At 38.9% G+C, this 21,793-nt stretch overlaps 2 protein-coding genes across 2 annotated transcripts; both read left to right on the top strand.

Moving 5' to 3' along the window:
* Positions 1-689: 689 nt before the first annotated feature.
* Positions 690-7,156, top strand: LOC116165907 (glutathione-specific gamma-glutamylcyclotransferase 1-like). Its single transcript, XM_031480660.1, has 3 exons — positions 690-996; positions 2,492-2,527; positions 6,087-7,156. The coding sequence occupies exons 1-3, from the start codon at positions 799-801 to the stop codon at positions 6,606-6,608; spliced, it is 756 nt and encodes a 251-aa protein (XP_031336520.1). The 5' UTR covers positions 690-798; the 3' UTR covers positions 6,609-7,156.
* A 2,897-nt stretch (positions 7,157-10,053) lies between these two features.
* LOC116165757 lies at positions 10,054-21,553 on the top strand. Its single transcript, XM_031480424.1, has 26 exons — positions 10,054-10,291; positions 10,353-10,442; positions 14,709-14,818; positions 14,871-15,098; positions 15,150-15,251; positions 15,537-15,855; positions 15,912-16,001; positions 17,065-17,174; positions 17,227-17,454; positions 17,506-17,607; positions 17,738-18,044; positions 18,095-18,160; positions 18,201-18,311; positions 18,358-18,648; positions 18,696-18,791; positions 18,850-18,954; positions 19,012-19,194; positions 19,241-19,561; positions 19,611-19,919; positions 19,965-20,087; positions 20,138-20,260; positions 20,314-20,481; positions 20,529-20,660; positions 20,708-20,833; positions 20,883-21,053; positions 21,445-21,553. Exons 1-26 carry the CDS (start codon positions 10,054-10,056, stop codon positions 21,459-21,461), a joined length of 4,266 nt encoding a protein of 1,421 aa, XP_031336284.1. The 3' UTR covers positions 21,462-21,553.
* Positions 21,554-21,793: the final 240 nt, after the last annotated feature.

The raw sequence follows: 21,793 nt of genomic DNA, 5'->3' as shown, positions 1-21,793 counted from the left end.
TAATATATAAGTTCTAGAGGATACTTCAAGTATATGGTAATCCCTTTTGCAATTTCTTTCATGATTTCAACTTCATTAGCTACTAAATAAATTAAATTGGAATAGCGGGGTAACTAAGTATGTATAATAAATGCGCACCTTGCGTTATCAATGCTATCATACAGGAACCGGCAATTGTTTCGTCAGAAATTTAGTCTGATAAAACAATTTTCTTTCCTAATTCCATAGCAAATAAACAATTTTTTAAATATATAATTATTAATTACTCCAACTGATTAATTTCACAATGAATTTGTAATTATAGGTAATTATTATTTCTGCAATCGCTTCCCATTGGAAAAAAATTTTCAGCAGGTAGCAGGTTTTTCCCGTTATAATTTGGGTTCTGTGGCCTATTACCGTTTTACATTATTATGTTAGAATGTTTGTTTGGCGATAAGTAGGTAGGTACAGCTAGCAGAAAATGTTTGCCATTGAAAAACGAATTTATGGAAATTATTACGTATATTTGGAATGTGGGCTTTTTTAACGGTACGTAATGATTCAAAAGAAATTAATGCAAAGATTAAGTGTTTGTTATGACATTAATTTACGTGACGCGCGCGTCGCGCCACTATGTCTACAACTCCCGCCGTTAAGCACACGAGCCATGACGTAACGATTAATTTGTTATTTAAAAAATCTTATCAACTACTCGTTTTACAATTGGTAGAAGCTGCTCACTCGTAAAACAGAAAGCATCGCTCCGTTACTGGCCAGTTGAGCAGGTAACATTCATTCATTGTTGCATCAGCAAGTATGGAGCCAACAAGTGTCGTGGTTGAACTTCAAGACATCGTGAATGAAAATGACAAAAAATCCTTGTGGATTTTTGGCTACGGATCCTTATGCTGGAATCCTGGGTTTTCGTTCGAAAAGGCTGTAGCCGGCACCATCCATGGATACTCCAGGAAATTCTGGCAAGGAAACAGTACACACCGAGGAACGGAAGAAAAGGTAAATATTAATATTGTAATAATTTTAATATTTTTAAATACAATACAATCAGTTATCAAGCACGTTTTATCTTAATGCGTGATTGTCATTCGATTATTGGAAAGCAAACTACAGATAATTATGTCTCCAGCTATCGCTTCACTAATTGCAGACATTTCATACCTACCTCATCTCATTAAGGAAATTCATTTTCAAATTTTGTTTAACTCTGGAAAATTCGCCACTAACAATTCTTCAAATTTGAAAACTGACAATTAATAATATTGATAAGGGAAGATTTATAATTGCTGCCAAATTTCCACTCGTTCTTGAATTCTGGCAGATTATAAAAATCGTTAAGAGAACGTGCTGCGAAAACTACGATTTAATACACGTGCACGTTTTGGTTATTTTTAGTTATCTCTAAATAACAGAATAATTTTGCCAAATGATCAGTTAAGCTTTTTGTTACTCATTGATTCTTCTTTCAACGACCGCCTTCCAATTCCAGTCAAAACAAATTTTCAACTTGTGGTTATTATGACAAGATATTTAGTACCGCATCAGACAGAGTTTGTATTTAATTTAATTGGAGATTGACGCAAACGAATATACTTTTTGTGTGGTGGTCCAGCTTTTTTAGTGCACTTTCACTTTAAAAAAATAAAAAGTGCACTTTTGCGCTCTTGGTACCACTTACAGACTTGGTATTGGCATTGTTTAAATACTTTATAAACAATGGTTGTTGGTGTCATTCGATCAGAAATTAAAAATTATTTCATGTTTGCCGGCTTAACGATTTTTTTTTAATTTATCTAATGAACGAACAATCACACGGTGCCAATTCAAATTGGTAGCTACCTTGGTCTTCTATGTGCCCCATAAATTAGTTTTGTTTCAAAAAGAGCAGAAACAAATAATTTATGGATTCTAAAAAAACATCCGCTTCAATCGGAAGGCGTATAAAACTGAAAATAGTTCACCTAAAAAGGAATTAATAAGACTTGTATGTATCGTCTCAACTCGTGGATGAACACTCTGTATACCTTGGCGTTTCGGAGCAGTTTTCACTCCATGCCGAATTTGTTGTCAAAATTCCATGCTCTTCATTGAATTCCTCCATTCTCAGAAGTGCAATTTGAACAGAAAACCATTACCCAATAGCCCAAACCATGCTAAGATGGAAATAATTTTTTTGTTCTATTTATATTTTATATTTCATATTGTATCTTAATGGTGTGGGTAATCAACTGCGCAGCAAGTATATTGCCAAACAGTGGTACTTGTTTAAATAACTTCGCGCATCGTGCCAAACCAATCTGAAAGTGAAGCATTACAATTTGTTCTTTCTCGAACACTTCCTACGTGCACCAGAGTACAATGTCATGGTCATTAATGATATCATCGCATTGTATATGTATACACTTTGAACAGTCAAATAATTAATTATTGGTTCTTTATATCTGATTGGTTGTAAGGTTTGTAATTAGCAACTAAAGTTAAGTTTTTGTTTCAGCCTGGACGCGTAGTTACATTAGTCAAGGAAAAGGGGGTATGTATAATTATGTGTTAAAATGATAAACTTAGCTTTCTTTTTTTTAATTAGAGAAGACATTGCACCTTTTCGGCACTTTCCAAAAAAGGGTTGGGATACTATTTTTACAACAAAAATGTGTATTTAATAAAATGCAGGGTGCTGTTAATTTTTGTAGGCAAATGAGCTTCGTATTGTTTAGAAACAAGTTTTTTAATTCGGCTTTAGTTTTAATTTTACTCGAGGTGCCTACATACAAAATTCCATTTAAGTATCTTAACAAAAACTAAAACTTGGAATGGGCAAATAGAAAAGTGGGTTGAATATTTACTGACACAGAAAACCGGACATTCATATGTTATTTGTAACAACAATTAAAAAAGAAGCCCGTTTTTGGAGGTTTGGGCAGTTTTTGGGCGGTAACTTTCTGGCCCGATAGTCTACGTAGCTGAAGAACAATAGCGATCGAACGTTTCTAAACAAAGTTTTTTATTTTTTTATTTGGCTTTATTTTTGAGTGGACGGGGTTTCAGCCAAGGCTGCTCTACCAACCGAACCCACTATACATTTACAAATATCCATGTCTGAACCCGGATTCGAACCAGGGACCCTTAGCACCACAGTCCAGCTTTAACTGAACTGCGCCACACGGGCCGTTATCGTGCACACGGTCAGATAGCAAACAGCAATACACAATTATAAACGATCTCGAGGGTCGTTAATAATATAAAATTAGTCGCGATGTTTTCAAATAAATAGAATACACATTTTCCACCAGGGAAGCATACGAGCTACATACCTGGACATGACGTAAATATGTGTCTATGGCTAGGCCGTAGACAAGGGGGTTCAATCTATCCCTCAAATCCCACGAAATTTAGAAAAATAGCTGAACATGTCATCAAAAAGCTCGTATTGGTTCAAAAAATGGAATTTTTACCTCTAAAGGGGTCGTTTTCGTGATTTATGAGACGAAGATGTGTCTACTCCACCTATTTGTAACTGATTTCTTTTTTGATATCACGGATCGCTATTTTAGGACATTCCTTATTTTGCATAAAAGCGTTAGATAGGAATCACAAACATCTTATGTGTTGATGATTATTTTATTGCGAAGATCGTCTCATCATCTCCAAATTTTATTTTTGGAGCCATGGGAGTTACGGACAAAGGTGCGATTCGTTACTCCTTCGTCTCATTGTCTATCATTGAATAATGTGGTATTTATTCAATGATTCTATCCAGCCAGTCAGATGCGGGACAATCCGTATTTTTAATTGAAAGTATAATGTCCTCCTTTGGAAACGCATGGGTTGTGGAAGATGACTACCCCCAAAATCTCGTCCAAGAGCCAGCGCTCAATTTTTACACTTTAAATATCATACAATCCATGGTTTTTGCAATGAGGACATAGTACTTTTTTTTAATGACATTCACTGATTCACTTCTTGAGTTGAGGTTGTTAAATCAACTTCCCAACTGTCTCGCTTAGATATTTACCATCTTATTTAGTATTATTTGATCTACTTGCAGTTATCACAGCGTTGTCCAGTATTCATACTCGCCCGTGAAACCTTGGAAACATTGCTGCTTCTTTTCTGGAAAAAATCTGTTCGATCTTATTCATTTTCACTTAAATCCTATACTTTATCCTCGAAGTTACCCGTCTGATGTGCTACCAAGCACTATAATGTAGCGAACATCTAGAAATCTCGATAGACATCGAGGCGCCATGAAACATTAGTCATCGGCGATAAAGAAAAATGACGTGTTTATTCTAGAATATTCCTAAGCGTTCTAAAACAGTATTGTCGTTTGCTATAAAAGCAGGTTAATAGTTGCGTTTCAGCGCTGCGTTCTTGTAATGTTATAAATTGCGAAACTGATAAATTGTGTTTACTATTATAAATTAATCCATTTTAAGACTGTTATAAATTTATTGTTAGTGGTAAATAAATAAAACACGTAATTAAATTTATGTTACAATAATACCCTCTTCTCTTATTGAGAATCTGATTATTAACGAGCTCCTAACGAGTTTATAATTTTGCGGTGTCTGCCCATCTGTCCGTCCGTCCTCTCGTAAACAAATGGAGCGATTACGATGAAATTTTGCAAGTGGATTCTTTATGCAATTTGTAGATCGGAATTCGTTAATTGGCAATGTAGGCCAAAAAATAAAGAAGGCCCTTTTGACATCTCCGTTAGTTATGAACCGAATTGCATGAAATTCAATATGTGCACAGCTTTAGCCATATCAAACGCAATTCTAAAAGTTGGGCCTAATCGATTAGCATTCACAGTGCCCTCTTCGCATCTGGTTTATTATTTATTTATTATTTATTATGAAGGTATTTAAATGAAATTTGATACATACAGCTACTTCGAATAAAAGCAAATTTAATGCCAGTTTCAAAATTTGGTTTTGCGCATGCGCAGTGCCAACTTTCTTAATTATGCAGGGATTTAAATGAAATTTGATACATATCCACTTGGAATAAAAGCACATGTAGCGCCAGTGTCCAAATTTGGTTTTGTGCATGATGTACAGTGCCAACTTTCCTATTTATGGAAGCAATTAAATGATATTTCATGCATTACACTTTAAATAAAAGCAAAACTGCCACCAGGTTCAAAATTTGGTTTTGCACATCCTATAGCCATACCCAGGAGCTTTGTTTACACGTTTATTTTACATCAAAAGCGATTAATCCATTAACAAGCAATCGAAAAAAAATATTAGTACCGGCCCAGCACATCTAGCGCTTATTGTTTAAAATATCAATCGCCCTATAGCGTGCCGTATCTTCTGTCGACCAGATAAAGGTGTTTTGGGTGCACGATCTTTTCCTTCTGAATAGAAAAAAGGATGTTATGAAACGAACTGTGACAAGTTCCAAAAACTACAAAAATGTATACTTCGTAGTTCGTGTGATTCATGGTCATTTCTCAATGCAATACAAGTTCTAATATTGACCACAAATAGCAGACGCAAGATTATCGAATAATCAGACTTTAAAATTCATTTTATTATTTGTTATTAAAAAATATCTAGTAGTAATTTTGAAGATATTTTCAAATTTCGAAATCAAGCATCAAAACCAACAAAAATGTTGGCCACATATTTTCAATAAGAAAATTTTGCCAAGAACCGATAAATCTACTCTCCTTCAAAAAAATGTTTTAGTATAGGCGGTAATCGAGGCCATAGATTAAATAAAAAGGTCGGCATGTAATCGCTTTATTCGTAATGGGATTATCAGTGACGTATAGTATACATAGTCTGGTGAATTATGACTCAAAGGTAAATATTGCATTTTCAAACATCATAAAGTTCAACATATGTCGATATGGTTCACACGAATTAGTAGGTACTCCATTCCGAGTCGGACAATAAATTTATCTGTGGGACCGCGCCCCAATTTCATTAGGCCAGCTTCCCACACTATTTCATCGATGACCAAGAAATGCATTTGATGCATTTTCGGTTACCAAGTCTTTACTTGAACATTACACGATAGCTCCAATTGTACCATTTTCTAGAAAACTCTTAACATTTTCATTTCTGTACTTTCAGAGCGTGGTCCACGGCCTCGCCTTTCAAATATCCGGAGAAGCCGCATTGTCCTATCTGAACAAAAGAGAATGCAAGTTGGGAGGTTACGTTGTAGAGTTTGCAAGATTCTATCCAAGAGCACGTAACATTTCGTTTAATACCATTTTGTATATTGCGACAGCACAAAACGAACTATGGTTAGGTGATGCACCTGCAAGTGATATTGCTGACCAAATTGTGGAATCTTGCGGCGCAAGTGGACACAATGTTGAATATTTAATCAGGCTGGCAGCTTTCATGCATTACCATTTTCCAAACGAAAAAGACGACCATTTGTTTGCGATCGAAAGATTGGTGATAATGAAGCTGAGGGATAGAAAAGCTTGTTTAAAAGCACTGATGGGCGATGAGAGGGAGACAATTACATTTATTAGTAATGCTTCCCTTGATGATCTCCAGCGAGATGGACTCGAAGAGCGACAAAATTCGTTTCAGTATGCGGCAAATGTGCCTGTAAAAATTATGCGTTGTCTTAACATGTGATTTATTTAAGTATAATAGTCATTAAGGTTATTTATTTAACTCGAGTATTTCAATGTGATTCTAGGATGTAATCGATGTATGTGTAATTCAGGCTGCTTCAAAAGATGTATAATGTATAACTAATATAACATTTGGCTCTTTCCACGTGAACGATGTCTGTTCGTTCGAGGCTTAAATGTGTATGCTTTAGTGATTTATTCTAAGTAACAGATTGTATTTTTGTAATTATACTTCATTCTAAAGATATTTTTATACTGTCTACTCTATAATGTAGTATTTGTCATTATAGACTAGATATTGACAACTCATTTTATTATACAATGTGATGGAAACTGGTAAAGTAAATTGTGCGGATCTCTGTGTACCAGTTTCTTGGTAGTTATAAGTACCTAATGGAAAAGTGAGTGAACAAAATGCACAATTATGTGTCACAAAGAAATGTATTACTTAATGCCAAAGAGATTTACTTTCATAATTTTTACTTTAGGACATATTAATATAATAATATTATGCTCGACAAATGAAATAATAAACTCAATGTAACTAAATTAACTTCTCTTAATTAGTATGTTATAGTAACAAGGGGTATCCAACCATGAATCGGCCAGGAGTTTGGGTGCATCCAGGAACGCAACAATTTTTTTCATTTTAGGCAACTTTTGAAAATAGATTTACCGCGTCTTAGTCATGGGAGCTATTACCTACCTATTTAAATCGTAATGCTAAATAAGTATTTAAAGACAATTCATCTAAACTAATTAATTTTGGTACTGTAAAGACCGTCGTCGTTGGGTACAGACGGTCTACATACGTCTTGTCTCAGAGTAAACCAACATGGACCACATGTCTCAAATGCACTGTTCAAAATAGAAAAAAGGGCGATTGTTTGTTCATTTTTACTAATTTGTGTATAGATCTAACAAGAGATCCTCATAGCAAATGAACTCTCCAGCAACAAAATGAGTGCAACTAAACTTTTAGACAGAGCAGATGACACCTCGCTTTGGAGTCTACAAATAAAATCACAAAGTATCATACACCAGCAGGAACGCAACTTAAGCCTCTTCATAAAGACATTGTCCTACAAGTCTTTCCAACCCGATTAAAAATTGACAAAATTATACCATACCAACAGTAAGTTGCATCACTAACGGCCCACGTCGCCCCCAGGTAGCATCAAAACGCACTACTATATTATTCAATCATCCAAAACGGCGTCTATAACGAAAAGCATCAAAAGTGCAGAAAACACGTTCTTGTGAGTGTGTTTAGATTCTACCGCGAATTTTTTTAAGGCGAAATTTCCGTCGTGAAGTCTTTTGGGACCAATTACCACCATGCTCCATGAAATTACCGTAAGACCTCGTTGATTAATTCCTTTCTCTTTGTCATTCCTTCGTTCGGCGCATCCGATCGATGTCCGTCTTGAAAATGATTTATTTTTGTGGCAACAGTTACATCACCTATATAGTCTACAACCAGAAGATTAATCAGGGAATAGACAGATTTGTGGTCAATAAATCCAGTAATATATTTAAAGTTAGCTCAGGCTAACAATATTCCCAACCCTAATAAAACCTACCTCTTAAATGCAAACTTATTGGTGCATGCTACAGTAAAAGAGGCTTTTTTGCTGCCCAGGATAGTAATCTCTACATAAGATTTTTTTTCAAAGGCTAGTTATAGACACTACTTGATTGAGTTGTGTAATAATATTGTCGAAAGATGTAAGGAACAATTTGAATCCTTTATGAACCACTATCCATTACCATTGAATTGGGGTTTTTATCCAATGGTACGTAATAGAAAAAAAACATGAGGAATTGTACTATCAGATAATTATTAACGTGCTCCTAGCGAGTTTATAAATTTGCGGTGTCTGTCCGTCCGTTAGCAGTAGCCCAAAAAATAAGGAAAGCCCTTTTGACATCTCCGTGAGTTATGAACCGAATTGCATGAAATTCAATATGCGTATAGCTTTAGCCATATAAAACGTAATTCCAAAAATTGAGCCCAATCGATCAACATTCACAATGCCCTTCACCCATCTCGACCATTTATAAACCGAATTGCAAACTTTTTTGTTTATGAAGGTGTTTAAATGAAATTTGATACATAGCCACTTGGAATAAAAGCAAATTTAACACCAGTTTCAAAATTTGGTTTTGCGCATGCGCAGTGCCAACTTTCTTATTTATGGAGGCATTCAAATGAAATTTGATACAGAGCAACTTAGAATAAAAGCAAATATAGCGCCATTTTCCAAATTTGGTTTTGTGTAGGATGTGCAGTGCCAAATTTCTTATTTATGGAAGCAATTAAATGAAATTTCATACATATACACTTTAAATAAAAGCTTAACTAACATCAGGTTCAAAATTTGGTTTTGCACATGCTATAGCCATACCCAGGAGCTCGTTTTCTATATTTGTTTAGTTTATTTACTTCAAGTTTTATTTGTGATGCACATTTACTATCTGTAACTTATAACATAGTTACAGTTGACAAAACTTCAATTTTTACTTCTGTCATTTTGACTAACGTCGTGCAATGATCAGCGAAGGAAGTTTTATTCAAACTATTAATGAATCAGGTCAGTTTTCTCTACTTTTACGTATCACACGTGCATTTTAGTTAAATTGCAACAACATGAATCGTTTTTAGGTGAGGGCGTCAAGATCTGCAGGGTTTGCGGGAAGTCTTCCGTTCCTGTATCCGTCGTGACGCCGCAGGACGATTTCTATGTTAAGGCGGAGGAGTGCATGCTTTATGAGGTAATTTTACATATAGTTAGTTGTTCAAATTGAGCTCAATCTTTTTTTATAGCTTACCTCTGCAGGCAAAAGTTTCTCTATTTGTGAGAGGTGTGAATCGTCCCTAACCCAATGTGCAAACGGAATTATCAATCACTTAACACGATCAAATCCTCTCAAAACAAAGAACTGCCGCTGTTGTTTTATGTGTGGCACCAGAAGAGGTTTAACAGAGTGTAAACTTGCTAAGACAGAGACCGACTCTGCAATTTTGGAACACATTAGACATCGATTTGGTTACGTAAGTATAAAGTCTGTGGTTCCACTTCTTTCCAGATCTTATACTTTGTAGAAAAATGAAAATCACAATGTTATCTGCATGGCGTGTAGAGTAGGATTTCTGAAGTTGTACCGAATTCATTCTGCAGTGAGCAAAACAGGGGAAGAACTTAGCGTGAGTATTGTCTTCAATTCATTTATGTCTATAACGACCAAAGTGCAAAAGTATCACTCCTAATAACCCTCCAATAATACAAATTTTGTTTTATAACACTATATATCATTACGATTACTCTGGAGCGATGTAAATAAATGAAACTGGCTTATTGGATTTTGTTAATATTGGGTCATTTTAGTATTGTACAATCACACTTCATGATCTGCAAGTAAGTGATGATCATTCAGCAACAGATATGGAACACGAAACTGGTTCCAATTCAAGAAATAAAGAAAATGCTGGTATCTATTCACCTGAAACCAGTATTACGAAAGAAGTGATAAATAATAGCGCAGTCGGCCCTTGCGAGAAAACGGCTATAGGTAAAAACTCATGGGTGGACGGCAAATTTGATCACTTAACCCCTGCTCTTACTTTAAATAAGGAGGAATTGAATTTTATTGGAGACGAAGCACTTAAGATTCCATGCAAAGGTAGTGGTAATAATCGAATTTGGTAAAGATGTGTAGTAGGTACATTTGACCCATGTTTTAGGTGGAAAGACAATTAAAGCAGCTTTAGCAGAAAACCAGCACCAGGAACATATTGCTGAATGTAGAGAAAACGATTGTAAACGTGACAAGGGTAAGTGTTTTGGATTACTTATGAGACCAGCCTTACTAGAATTATTTATTCAGACAAACCTAAAGTTCCCTACCGTACGTAATTGAGATGTAACAATTCCCCAAAAAGTTTCCTTACAAGGAATGCGCACATAGTCCTTCCATATACCTACCTACCTATGTATTAGCGATTTGGCGAAATTTTCTTGACCGAATATTCCGGGGGCAATACCCGATGCCAAATTTACACGGGAGCGGGTTTTGTAGGGACCAAATTTTCCTTAGCGAATAATACAAAGGCGAATAGTACGAGTGCGAATTTGTTGATGGCGAATTTTTCATGGTAAAGCTTTTTGGGGCCAATTTACAGCACACTCCAAGAAACAACACGTCATACCTCCTTGGTGAATTTCTGTTTCTTTGCAACTTCTTCGTTCGGCGTATCCGATAGATGTCCGTCTTGAAAACGATTTATTTTTGTACCAACAGTTACTTCCCCTATGGTTCGCCTGCAATCAAGCGCCGTAGCTGATCGGAACCTGTCTACCGACAGGGCCCTCAACGCCGCCTGACAATCGCTGCATACGTATATATGCTTATTACGGTAACCTCTACGGAGGTTTTCCTGTGCACAGGTCATGATGGCTAACATTTCTGCCTGAAACACGGTGCTATGCTGACCAAGGGAGACGCTGACGCTGGCTCTCGGTCGATCACCATATATACCCATGCCCGTTCCCCTTTCTGTTTGGAACCCGTCTGTAAACCACACGAGCCCCTCAGGTTTGAGGAACGGGCAATCCGCGTTCGTCCACTGCTCTCTATCCGGGAGAATGACTTTATGACGCTTTGGTCTTAGCAAGATAGCCCGGATCACATCCCTTCTTGCGAGGAGGGGATCGGTTCTGAGGGTTTCCTCCCAGATCCGCCCGTGCCCAAGGCTGCCTCGATCCTTCCATTCGTCCCAATCGTTTAGCCGTATGGAAGCTTTCCGAGCCTCTGCCTCCACAGCTAAGTGTAAAGGCTCTAGTCCCAGAAGTGCCTCCATGGCCAAGGTTGGCGTGGTTTTTAGGGCTCCAGTGACTCCCAGACAGGCGAGTCGCTGGACCTTTCCTAGCTGCTTCCTGTAGGTTACCCTGCGCATGGCAGGCCACCATACAAGTGCACCATACAGTATTATTGGCCTTATCACTGCAGTGTAAAGCCAGTATACCAGTCGAGGGTTCAAGCCCCATGTACAACCAAAAGCCCTTCTACATGCCCATAGACATGCAGTGACCTTTTTGCTTATGCGCTCAATGTGCCCTTTCCAGGTCAGGCGGAAGTCAATGATGACTCCCAGGTATTTCACTGACCTGGTTAGACCCAGTTGACATCCTCGAAGAGCGAGCCCAGCAAGATCCGCTCTCCTTCTATTCGTGAATGAAACAACCTCGGTCTTTTCCGGGTTAACGGAAAGGCCATGGCTACTGCACCACCTATCCACCTGTTCAAGAGCCCCCTGCATGAGCTCTTTCACGGTGTTTGGAAACTTCCCAGTTATGACGATCGCGAGATCGTCCGCGTATCCCTGTGTATACGCTCCCCCCTCGTTCAAGGTGCAGAGGAGCCCGTCTAGTACCAGGCACCACAGCAGTGGAGACAATACCCCACCCTGCGGACATCCTCTAGTAACCGATGAGCTCATCTCCGTCATCCCAATTGAGGATATAATGATTCTGCTTTCGAGCATGGCTCGGATCCATCTTACGATCGACCCATCAATACCAAAGCTCTCAGCAGCCTCACTAATCGAATCGAACGTGGTGTTGTTAAACGCACCCTCGATATCTAAAAACGCTCCCAGAGCTATCCCCCCGGAAGACATTCCCTTTTCCAGCCTGCACACCAGTCTGTGTAGAGCCGTCTCCGTGGACATACCAGCCCTGTAAGCATGTTGGAACGGATGTAGTGGTCTACTAACCAGTACGCCATTCCTTATGTATGCATCCACCAGCTTCTCCACCGTTTTTAGAAGAAACGATGATAGGCTGATGGGCCTATAGTCCTTCGCCACGTCATATTTAGCACGACCCGGCTTAGGTAGGTACACAACTCTTACCTTCCTCCAGCTTTCGGGGATACACCCTAAAGCCAGAGAGGCTCTGAAGAGATGCAACAAGTGTAAGAGCAGCGGATCCAGGCCCGAAGAAGAGCCGGGAATATCCCATCCGGTCCTGCACTCTTAAATGGGCTGAACGTGTTGACCGCCCATCTCATAGATCCCTCGGTAACCAGTGTAACCACACGGGAAGCTACCTTCCAGTTGATCGGCCTTACACCGACCCGAGTAGCTCCTTTTGGTGGGTCCGCAGTTAAGTAGTCTCCAGAGCCTGGAAAGTGTGTTTTGCCCCGGGTCCTTCAAAAGGATTTTACGAAGTTTTTGAACTTCAGGAAGACCTTCCATGTTACCACAGAAAGTTCTCCAAGATCCTCGTTTCGACCTCCGAATATGGTCCTTATACCTGCGCTGGGAGATCTTAAGATCTTCCCAGTCCGCAGGTAACTTAGTTCGCATGGCCCTATTAAAGAGCCTGCGAACCTCCTTGCGAGCCTTTTCAAGGTCTGAGTTCCACCAAGGTGTTCTCTTCTTCCCTCGAAAGGTACGCAGTTTACAGCTGTCCTCATAGGACGCTGTTATGGCGTCGCTTACTAATGCGGCTGCCTGTTCCACCTGCCCTGCTTTCCGACAGAGCAAAGGTGGTCTATCCAACCGGTCCGACAGTTTTGCCACATAGCAGTCCCAGTCAGTGGATCGGGGATTCCGAAACCTACAGGGCCCGCAGTGAAATGCCAGGTTCAGCTGGAAAAGAATGTGCCTGTGGTCCGAAAGCGACGGCTCATCAGACACTCTCCAATTCGTGATCATGTGAGCTATTGAAAAGGAGCCCAGCGTCAGATCAATGACCTCCTGCCTCCGCGCTGTGACGAAGGTAGGGGCTGCTCCCTGATTTAAAACATTCAAATCAGTGGTTTGCAAGTACTCCAGAAGGTGGTCGCCCCTCGAGTTCGTGTCCGTGCTGCCCCACACAACATGGTGTGCGTTTACATCACAGCCAACCACAAGAGGGAGCCCACTACTTCGACAGTNGACTGCATTCAATGCAGCCATAATGCACCTCGACTGAGCCTCAGAGATGTCCACCTCCGGGTATGAAACCAGAACGACCGCCACCTTAAGCCCTGCCGCAGCGACTTGCCCATAAGTTCGTGGTGCACCCTTGGATGCACCAGAACACTAGGCTTCTTCTCAGGCTGCCTTGAGCCAGACCCTGGAGTGCTTCCCTCTGATCTTAGACGCTTAGTCCCTGACGTCGGGTTGCCCCCCTGAGCCAACGACCCAGACGCAGCCTTAGGCTTTGGCGCAGGGTCCGCTTAACCCGAAGTTTTACCCTCGAGCCGCCGCTTCCTGGCCATCGCCTTCTGTACGCCAGTCCTATTCTTCTTGCGAATAGGAGCTGACCCACCACCAGGTCCTTGGGTAAGGCTCTGCGTTGGAGCCGTCCCCTCTTTCGAGGAGCCTGCCCCGTTACCGGACCCCTTTTGAGGCCCCGGCTTGTTGGTCCCATCTGACGAGGAGCCCAGAAAGGTTTTGTGTGAAGATTCCATACAATTCCCACGAATAGTGCGGAGATGCGGTCTCACCTGGGCAGAGCCGCTTGCCCAGGGCTTGGCTGCCAGCTCCTTGCCAAAGAAAAGGAGCCACCACTCGGAGGTCGTCCGGTATCCGAGGGGCACCGTTATCGACACTGCACCCCAGTGCCACGCAGTCCTCGGCACGGTCGCTAACACCTTCACTTGGGAGGTTGGTCCGCGGCGGCGACCTTCGTCGCTACCAGTCTGGGTTTTAGCCCCGACAAGCCACTTATAATCGTCACTACCCACACCGAAGCACGAGTCACGTACTATCATTCAGGTGTCTGTATAGGCTTTCCCCTATCCGCCACACGGGAACGCGCCCGATGGGTGCCTAACTACACGGGTTCAATGGTACATAATAGAACTTGAAGAATCAGTACTTTCATATAATTATTTGTTTCATTTGTGATGTACATTTATTATTTGTAACTTAAAACATAGTTACAGTTGACAAAACGTCAATTTTTACTTCTGTCATTTTGACTAATGTAGTGCAATGATCAGAGAAGGAAGTTTTATTCAAACTATTAATGAATCAGGTCAGTTTTCTTTACTTTTGCGTATCAGACGTGTATTTTAGTTAAATTGCAACAACATGAATCGTTTTTAGGTGAGGGCGTCAAGATCTGCAGGGTTTGCGGGAAGTCTTCCGTTCCACTATCCGTCGTGACGCCGGATGACGATTGCTATGTTAATGCGGAGGAGTGCATGCTTTATGAGGTAATGTTACATATATTTCGTTGTTCAAATTGAGCTCAATCTTTTTTTATAGCTTACCTCTGCAGGGAAAAGTTTCTCTATTTGTGAGACGTGTGAAGCGTCCCTAACCCAATGTGCAAAAGGAATTATCAATCACTTAACACGATCAAATCCACTCAAAACAAAGAACTGCCGCTGTTGCTTCACGTGTGGTACCATAAGAGATTTAACAGACTCAAAACTTGGTAACACAAAAGCGCACTTTGCTATTTTGGAACGTATCAGGCAGCGATTTGGTTACGTAAGTGTAAACTATTCCATTCCACTTAGTTTCCAACGTTATATTTTGTAGAAAAATGAAAATGACAAGGTTATCTGCATGCCGTGTAGAGTAGGACTTCTGAATTTGTACCGAATTCATTCTGCAGTGAGCAAAACAACGGAAAAGCTTAGTGTGAGTAGTATTTTAAATTAATTTATTATGTATTAGAACCGAAGTGTAAAAGTACCAATCCCATTAGCCTCCCAATAATACAAATTTTGTTTCATCATTCTTACGATTACTTTGGAGCGTTGTAAATAAATGAAACAACGTTTAGCCTTGTCTTTAGAGATTCCTCAGGTTGCGCTGTTCCAATTGCGCGCGGTTTATTTTTAGTCCATCATCATAAAGCAAAAAACTGAAACGCGAACAACCTGTTGACCTGTTGGATCTTAAGTTAATACTGGGTACTTTTAGTATTGTACAAATACACCTCACGATCTGCAAGTAAGTGATGCTCATTCAGCAACAAATACGGAACACGAAACCGGTTCCAATGCAAAAAATGAAGGAATTGCGGATATCCATTCACTTGAAACCAGCATTAAGAAAGAAGTGAAATGTACACCAGTGATAAATAATAGCACAGTCACCACTTGCGAGAAAAAGGTTCTAGGTAATAAGTGTAGTAACTCATGGGTGGATGCCAAATTGGAGCACTTAACTCCTGCTCTTATTTTAAATAAGGAGAAATTTAATTCTACTGGAAAGGAAGCATTTAAGATTTCAGACAAAGGTATAGTGGCACTCGGATTTGTTGAAGGTGTGTAGTACAGTAAACCCATGTTTTAGGTGGAAAGACTTTTAAAGCAGCTGAAGCAGAAAACCAGGAGAAGGAGCGTGTGACTAAATGTGCAGAAAACGACTGTGAACATGACAAAAGTAAGTTTTTTGGCTTATTCTTGAGACCAACCTTTCTAGAGTTATTTATTCACACAAACCTACCAAATTTATTGACGTCAATACGAATGGGGTCACTTGGTCAGTTCGTATCCAATTTTGTATGGCATAATTCAAATCAATCCTCCAAGAAAGTTGCCTAAAAAGGATGGTGCACTTGGTACCTAATTCCTTCCATGTAAGGAATTTAGAAAGCAACCTTGAGCGAATTTTCCGGGGTCGAATACACGGTGCCAAATTTACATGGGAACGGGATTTTTAGGGGCGAAATTTCTTTCAGCGAAAATTACAAAGGCGAATAATACGAGGGCGAGTTTTTTGAAGACGAATTTTCCGTGGTAAAGCCTTTTGGGCCAAATTTACAGCATACTTCTTAGTGAATCTCTTTTTCTTTGTAATTCCTGCGTTCGGAGTGTCCGATCAAAATCCGTCTTGAAAACAATTTATTTTTGTGCCAACAGTTAGATCACATATAGTCCAGAACCTGAAGATTCATCAGGGAATAGACTGATTTGATGTGAATAATTCACGCAAGATATGTAAAATTATAGCTCAGGTTAATAATATTCTCAACCCTAGCAAAACCATCCCTTAAATTCAAGCTCATTTGTGCATCCTATAGTTTAAGCATTCTTTGCTGCTCCAGCAGTGATCCCTAGATATTTTTCCTTCAATGGCTAATTGGAGTAATTAACTTGGGTAATACATTGTCAAGAGATGTAAGGGAAAATTTGTATCGTTTAAGTATGAACCACTACACGAGGTGTTAATTCAGTGGTATTACAACAAGATGGTGAGGAACCAGTACTTTCATATAATTAATTGCTTTAAGTTTTATTTGTGCTGTACATTTATTATCAGTAACTTAAAACATAGTTACAGTTGACAAAACGTCAAATTTTACTTCTGTCATTTTGACTAACGTCGTGCAATGATCGACGAAGGAATTATTATTCAAACTATTAATCAATCAGGTCAGTTTTCTTTACTTTTGCATGTCACACGTGTATTTTAGTTAAATTGCAACAACATGAATCGTTTTCAGGTGACGGCGTCAAGATCTGCAGGGTTTGCGGGAAATCTTCCGTTCCACTATCCGTCGTGACGCCGGATGACGATTGCTTTTTTAATGCGGAGGAGTGCATGCTTTATGAGGTATTTTTACGTATATTTTATTGTTCAGATCGAGCTCAATCTTATTTTATAGATTACGTCTACAGGGAAAAGCTTCTCTATTTGTGAGACGTGTGAATCTTTTATAATCCAATGTACAAACGGAATTATCAATCACTTAACGCGATCAAATGTTCGCAAAACAAAGAATTGCCGCTGTTGCTTCCTGTGTGGTACCATAAGAGATATAATAGAGTGGAAACTTGGTAACACAGAGACCGACTTTGCAGTTTTGGAACGCATAAGGCAACGATTTGGTTACGTACGTATACACTCTTTGATTCCACTTCTTTTCAAATGTTCCTCTTTGTAGAAAAATGAAAATGACAAGGTTATCTGCATGCCGTGTAGAGTAGGATTTCTGAATTTGTACCGAATTCATTCTGCAGTGAGAAAAACCGGGAAAAAGCATAGTGTGAGTAATATTTTCAGTTCATTTAATATGTTATCCACGTAATGCAAACCCATCAATCCCAATAACTCCTCAACAATAGGCATTTTGTTTGATAGTAGGGACTGTATAGTGAAATTACGGTAATTTTTAGTATTGTACAAACGCACTTCACGACCCGCAAGCAAGTGACGTCCATTCAGCAACACATGAGAGAGACGAAATTGGTTCCAATTTAAAAAATGATCGAATTTCGGATATCCATTCTGCTAACGATACCAAAACTAGAAAACACGTTAAATGTACACTAATAGATAATAGCACAGTTACCCCCGAAGAAGAAACGGTTGTCGGTAAGAACTCATGCGACGGCAAGTTGGCGCATTTGACTCCTGCTCATACTTTAGATGAGGAACAATTTGATTTTATTGGAAACAAAGCATTCAAGATTCCAGGCGAAGGTATAGTGGCAATCGGAATTAGAGTATAGTACAGTAGATTTATGTTTTAGCTGAGAAGAGCCAACACAAGAGAAATCTTACTGAATGTGGAGAAAACGATAGTGAACGCGACAAAAGTAGGTTTTTGAATTATTTTCTAAACACGTCGTTGTTTAGATAACAAATTTTTAGATCAGGTACAATTTCCTGTACAGGAGAAAGTGATACCATCCCCTGTAACTCCAAGAAAAGGTTGCCTCAAAACTGTAAATGCTAATTCTGCGTATGGTAGGTTTTTTTTTACAAAAACGCTGCAAACGTTTGTTTAAATTAGATCATTCTCCAGCGAATCTTTCTAAAGTTGGTGAATCGCCAAAGAGCGTGACCTGGGACGAATCCTATAACCGGATATATTTTTATCATCCAGAGCCAAGTACAAGCATGCCTCCAAAGGGCCTTGAGGAGGTAGATTCTCTAGAAGACTCTTACACTGACTATGATGCGGAGGAATCGGATAGCTCCTATGAGTTAAGCAGCTCTGAAGAAGAATTTTATTACTCGATTGCCGGCAAAGATAATAGAAATGCAAGAGTGCTCAGTAACGAATATAAATCAAAGAGTAAAGGTAACATCGAATATCATAGGAATAATGCGCTTGAAACTGAATCGTAGGTACTCCTCAAACACATGGAAGGCGTGCTGTTCTTAACCAACCAGTGATAACGCCTTCTAAATGTTGTACAGAAACGTGTCATTTATCTAATACCAGTAAGTGTTAGCCATAGTTCAAGTTAAACTATTGCTGGCCATTATTATCTTATTACAGATGAAGCTAATTTTGTGACGTGGCTCAGGAATGTGACTGAAGTATGGAAGGATATAAAAAATTGTTCATGTTCACATAACCAAGCCGGTGTAAGATGCATTCAGGGTACCGTATTATTGCTAAAATCTTAACGTAAATAACAGTTTCCCCTATATTTATCAGAACTGAATGCTGCAGGAGTTTCTGAAGATAGTGATAATGTGACCTTAAAGTACAGAACTCATGGACAGAAAAAATACTTTCATAGGTCGAAAAAACACATAAGCTTGTGTAGGAAGCAATCACAAACAGATTTAGTTCATTTAAAGGACCAATCTTGCAACACTGACACAAACATCTGTTCAGGTATTCCTTGCCTTTTGCTTTAAATGCACTCAATAGAATTTTTTAGACGTGGACCATTATCAAATGACTGGTGATATTGACAATGAGAAATATGTTAAAATTCCTTTAGTTAAAAGCACTCCCAACTTGTGTAGTGACACTTATTATTACATAAAACCAAATGCAAGAGAGTCTTACAAAGAATCAGTCCAGCTAACTCAACCAGATCCTGTACACTCTGCTCCGAAGACAAAGCATGTTGCTGACACCGATAAACTTTTACATCCAACTGAATTAAACATCCCCCAAACATCCACAAACCAACATCCAAAGATTAAAGAGCCTTTGCTAACAACTATCTTCAGTCGCTCTGGGAAAGTAACTCACAGTAAGTTTAGTTAAGGTAACCGGCACAGGAAAATACCCATGTTTTATAGGAGATCGACAAAATGGTGACATAAAAAATCAACTGCCTTCCGAAATTCTTTTGGAGCCAGAATTAAAAAACGAAGGATTTTTAGTTAAAAAAATCTCTCCACAAAGTACACAGTTAGAGGATCCACTCATTTCGAAAAGCAGTACAACTGACGCCAGGTGTAAGTCTAGGACTCAGCAGGGAAAAAGCATGGCTAGTGGCGACAATGAAACCCAATGTGATGTTCTTATTGAGAACTCAAACCGCCATACAATGAACGTATATGAAGATCTCGCACCGATTCTTGATTCAACCGATCAAAGAGTTGAAGGTAAGTGAAAGAAATAGATATTTGACAGTCAATTAACTTCCACAGCTCGAACGATTCCTGCGGATGATTTTAAGAAAAAAATACAAGAACGTCATGTAAAAGGCGATATTGACATACATCAGAAATTGGAAAGTCTTAAATGCAAACTAGCATATCCCAAAAATGAGGGTAAATGACAATTAAAGCATTAGAGACAGATAAATCATGGTAATTTACAGGTTCAACAATTCAAGGAAGTTGTGAAATGGCACAAGATACTAGTCGTGAGATGGAAATGGCAAATGTAAAAGAAGGCGACGTGGATACCATATCATCTGATTCAAACGATCCAAAACACAAGGGTGTGGTTCAACAATAGCAATATAGATCAGTAAATCGTTATAAAAAATTTCAGCTCAAAAATTATTCGAAGCCATAATAAAGAGCGGTATTCCTGAAAACGTAGAAGAAGAAGAGACCAGCTGCGAAATTTACTTGAAAGAGCTGTTAGCAGAAAGCCTGTCAGAGAAAGCGCCAAATAACAAACATAGTGACTCAAAACTTGTAACTGAGGATACGAAGGGTAATAGAGAATCATAATTGTAACCTTGTGAATTACTATTTTAACAGCTGAACCAATATGCGAAGTTAAAGATGACAGCCCAACATACGCAAGCGACACAAGTTGCGATGTTTCATTGGAACACGAAGCTATGCCAAACAAAATGGAAGAAGATAACCAGGATGACCTGAACGCAAAGGGTTGGTATTAAGTTTTTGTTATGAAATAATTTATTCCAATATTTTAGCTCAATCAATCATTTCCTTGTTGAATAAAATCCGGTCTTCATCTGATGTGGTTGTGGGTGAGTCAGGTGTGGGTGCGCCTGATGGTAGCCAAAATACAAATATTGAAAACACCATCCAAACATTATGTAATTTATACGTTACATGTGTAGCAGTTCTGGTCAATTTATTTTACAGATTCGCTGGTGTGCCAAATGCAAGCTTCCAATAACTCCAATGAGGAGGAGGAATGCAGGTCTCAGACAGAAGATTATTCTCAGGTGGATGATGATTGCACAGCATCTCAATGCAGCGACATGGATTACAGTGACGATTTAGTATTCCCTCACCAAACGGGTTTTCCAAAAGGTAATACATTACGCTACCCGAACGCAAAACACTATCTAAATGATTGTTCAGATTTGCAAATATAACTCGATATACAGTATGTTCCTTAAGTCAGTACTATTGCTAACTATTTTCTTATTGAAGCTATGATGTCGGTTAAATATAATCATTTATTATTATATTGGTCAAATCAGAACAACATTTGGGCATTGAGTCCTTAATAGATTCAACGAAATAACATTTTTTATGGAACTCTCAGCTGGATGAGTATTAGGCAATTACTCTAGTGAACTATCAGTGTTTTACTGTGAGCAGTTGACTATAAAGTAATATGTTATTGTCTTGAAGATCTAATGCTCGTTTTGCTGATGAGTCCACATCAGTAGAATGCAATGTATGACATAATTTCTAGGTCCCAACCGTCAATGATCCAATAAAAAATTGATGAAAAAATCAGATGACAAGTTTCGACTGAAAATTTATACCTATTTTTTACAAATTTGTTTAAATTTATTGTGAATAAAATATATATTTACCATTATTGCGTAATTCTATTTTTAGTAATAAAAACCATTGTTTATATACCTGTGATGTTCTGCACTAATAACCTTAACAGACCTATACAAAGACACCTATTTTTGGAATTGGAATTTTTGGAACCGAACTGGCCTTCAGTTTATTTGTAGAAAATGTGTGTTCTGGTTTCCTATACCAACCACATTTTTGTGACTGTTACACCCTATATAAGGCTAGGTTGTGAT

The sequence above is a fragment of the Photinus pyralis genome, unplaced genomic scaffold, assembly GCF_008802855.1.
Source record: "Photinus pyralis isolate 1611_PpyrPB1 unplaced genomic scaffold, Ppyr1.3 Ppyr1.4_LG3a, whole genome shotgun sequence".
NCBI classification, from domain to species: Eukaryota; Metazoa; Arthropoda; class Insecta; order Coleoptera; family Lampyridae; genus Photinus; species Photinus pyralis.
The sequence above is the reverse complement of the archived record's forward strand: the minus strand, read 5'-3'. Positions and strand labels throughout refer to the sequence as shown.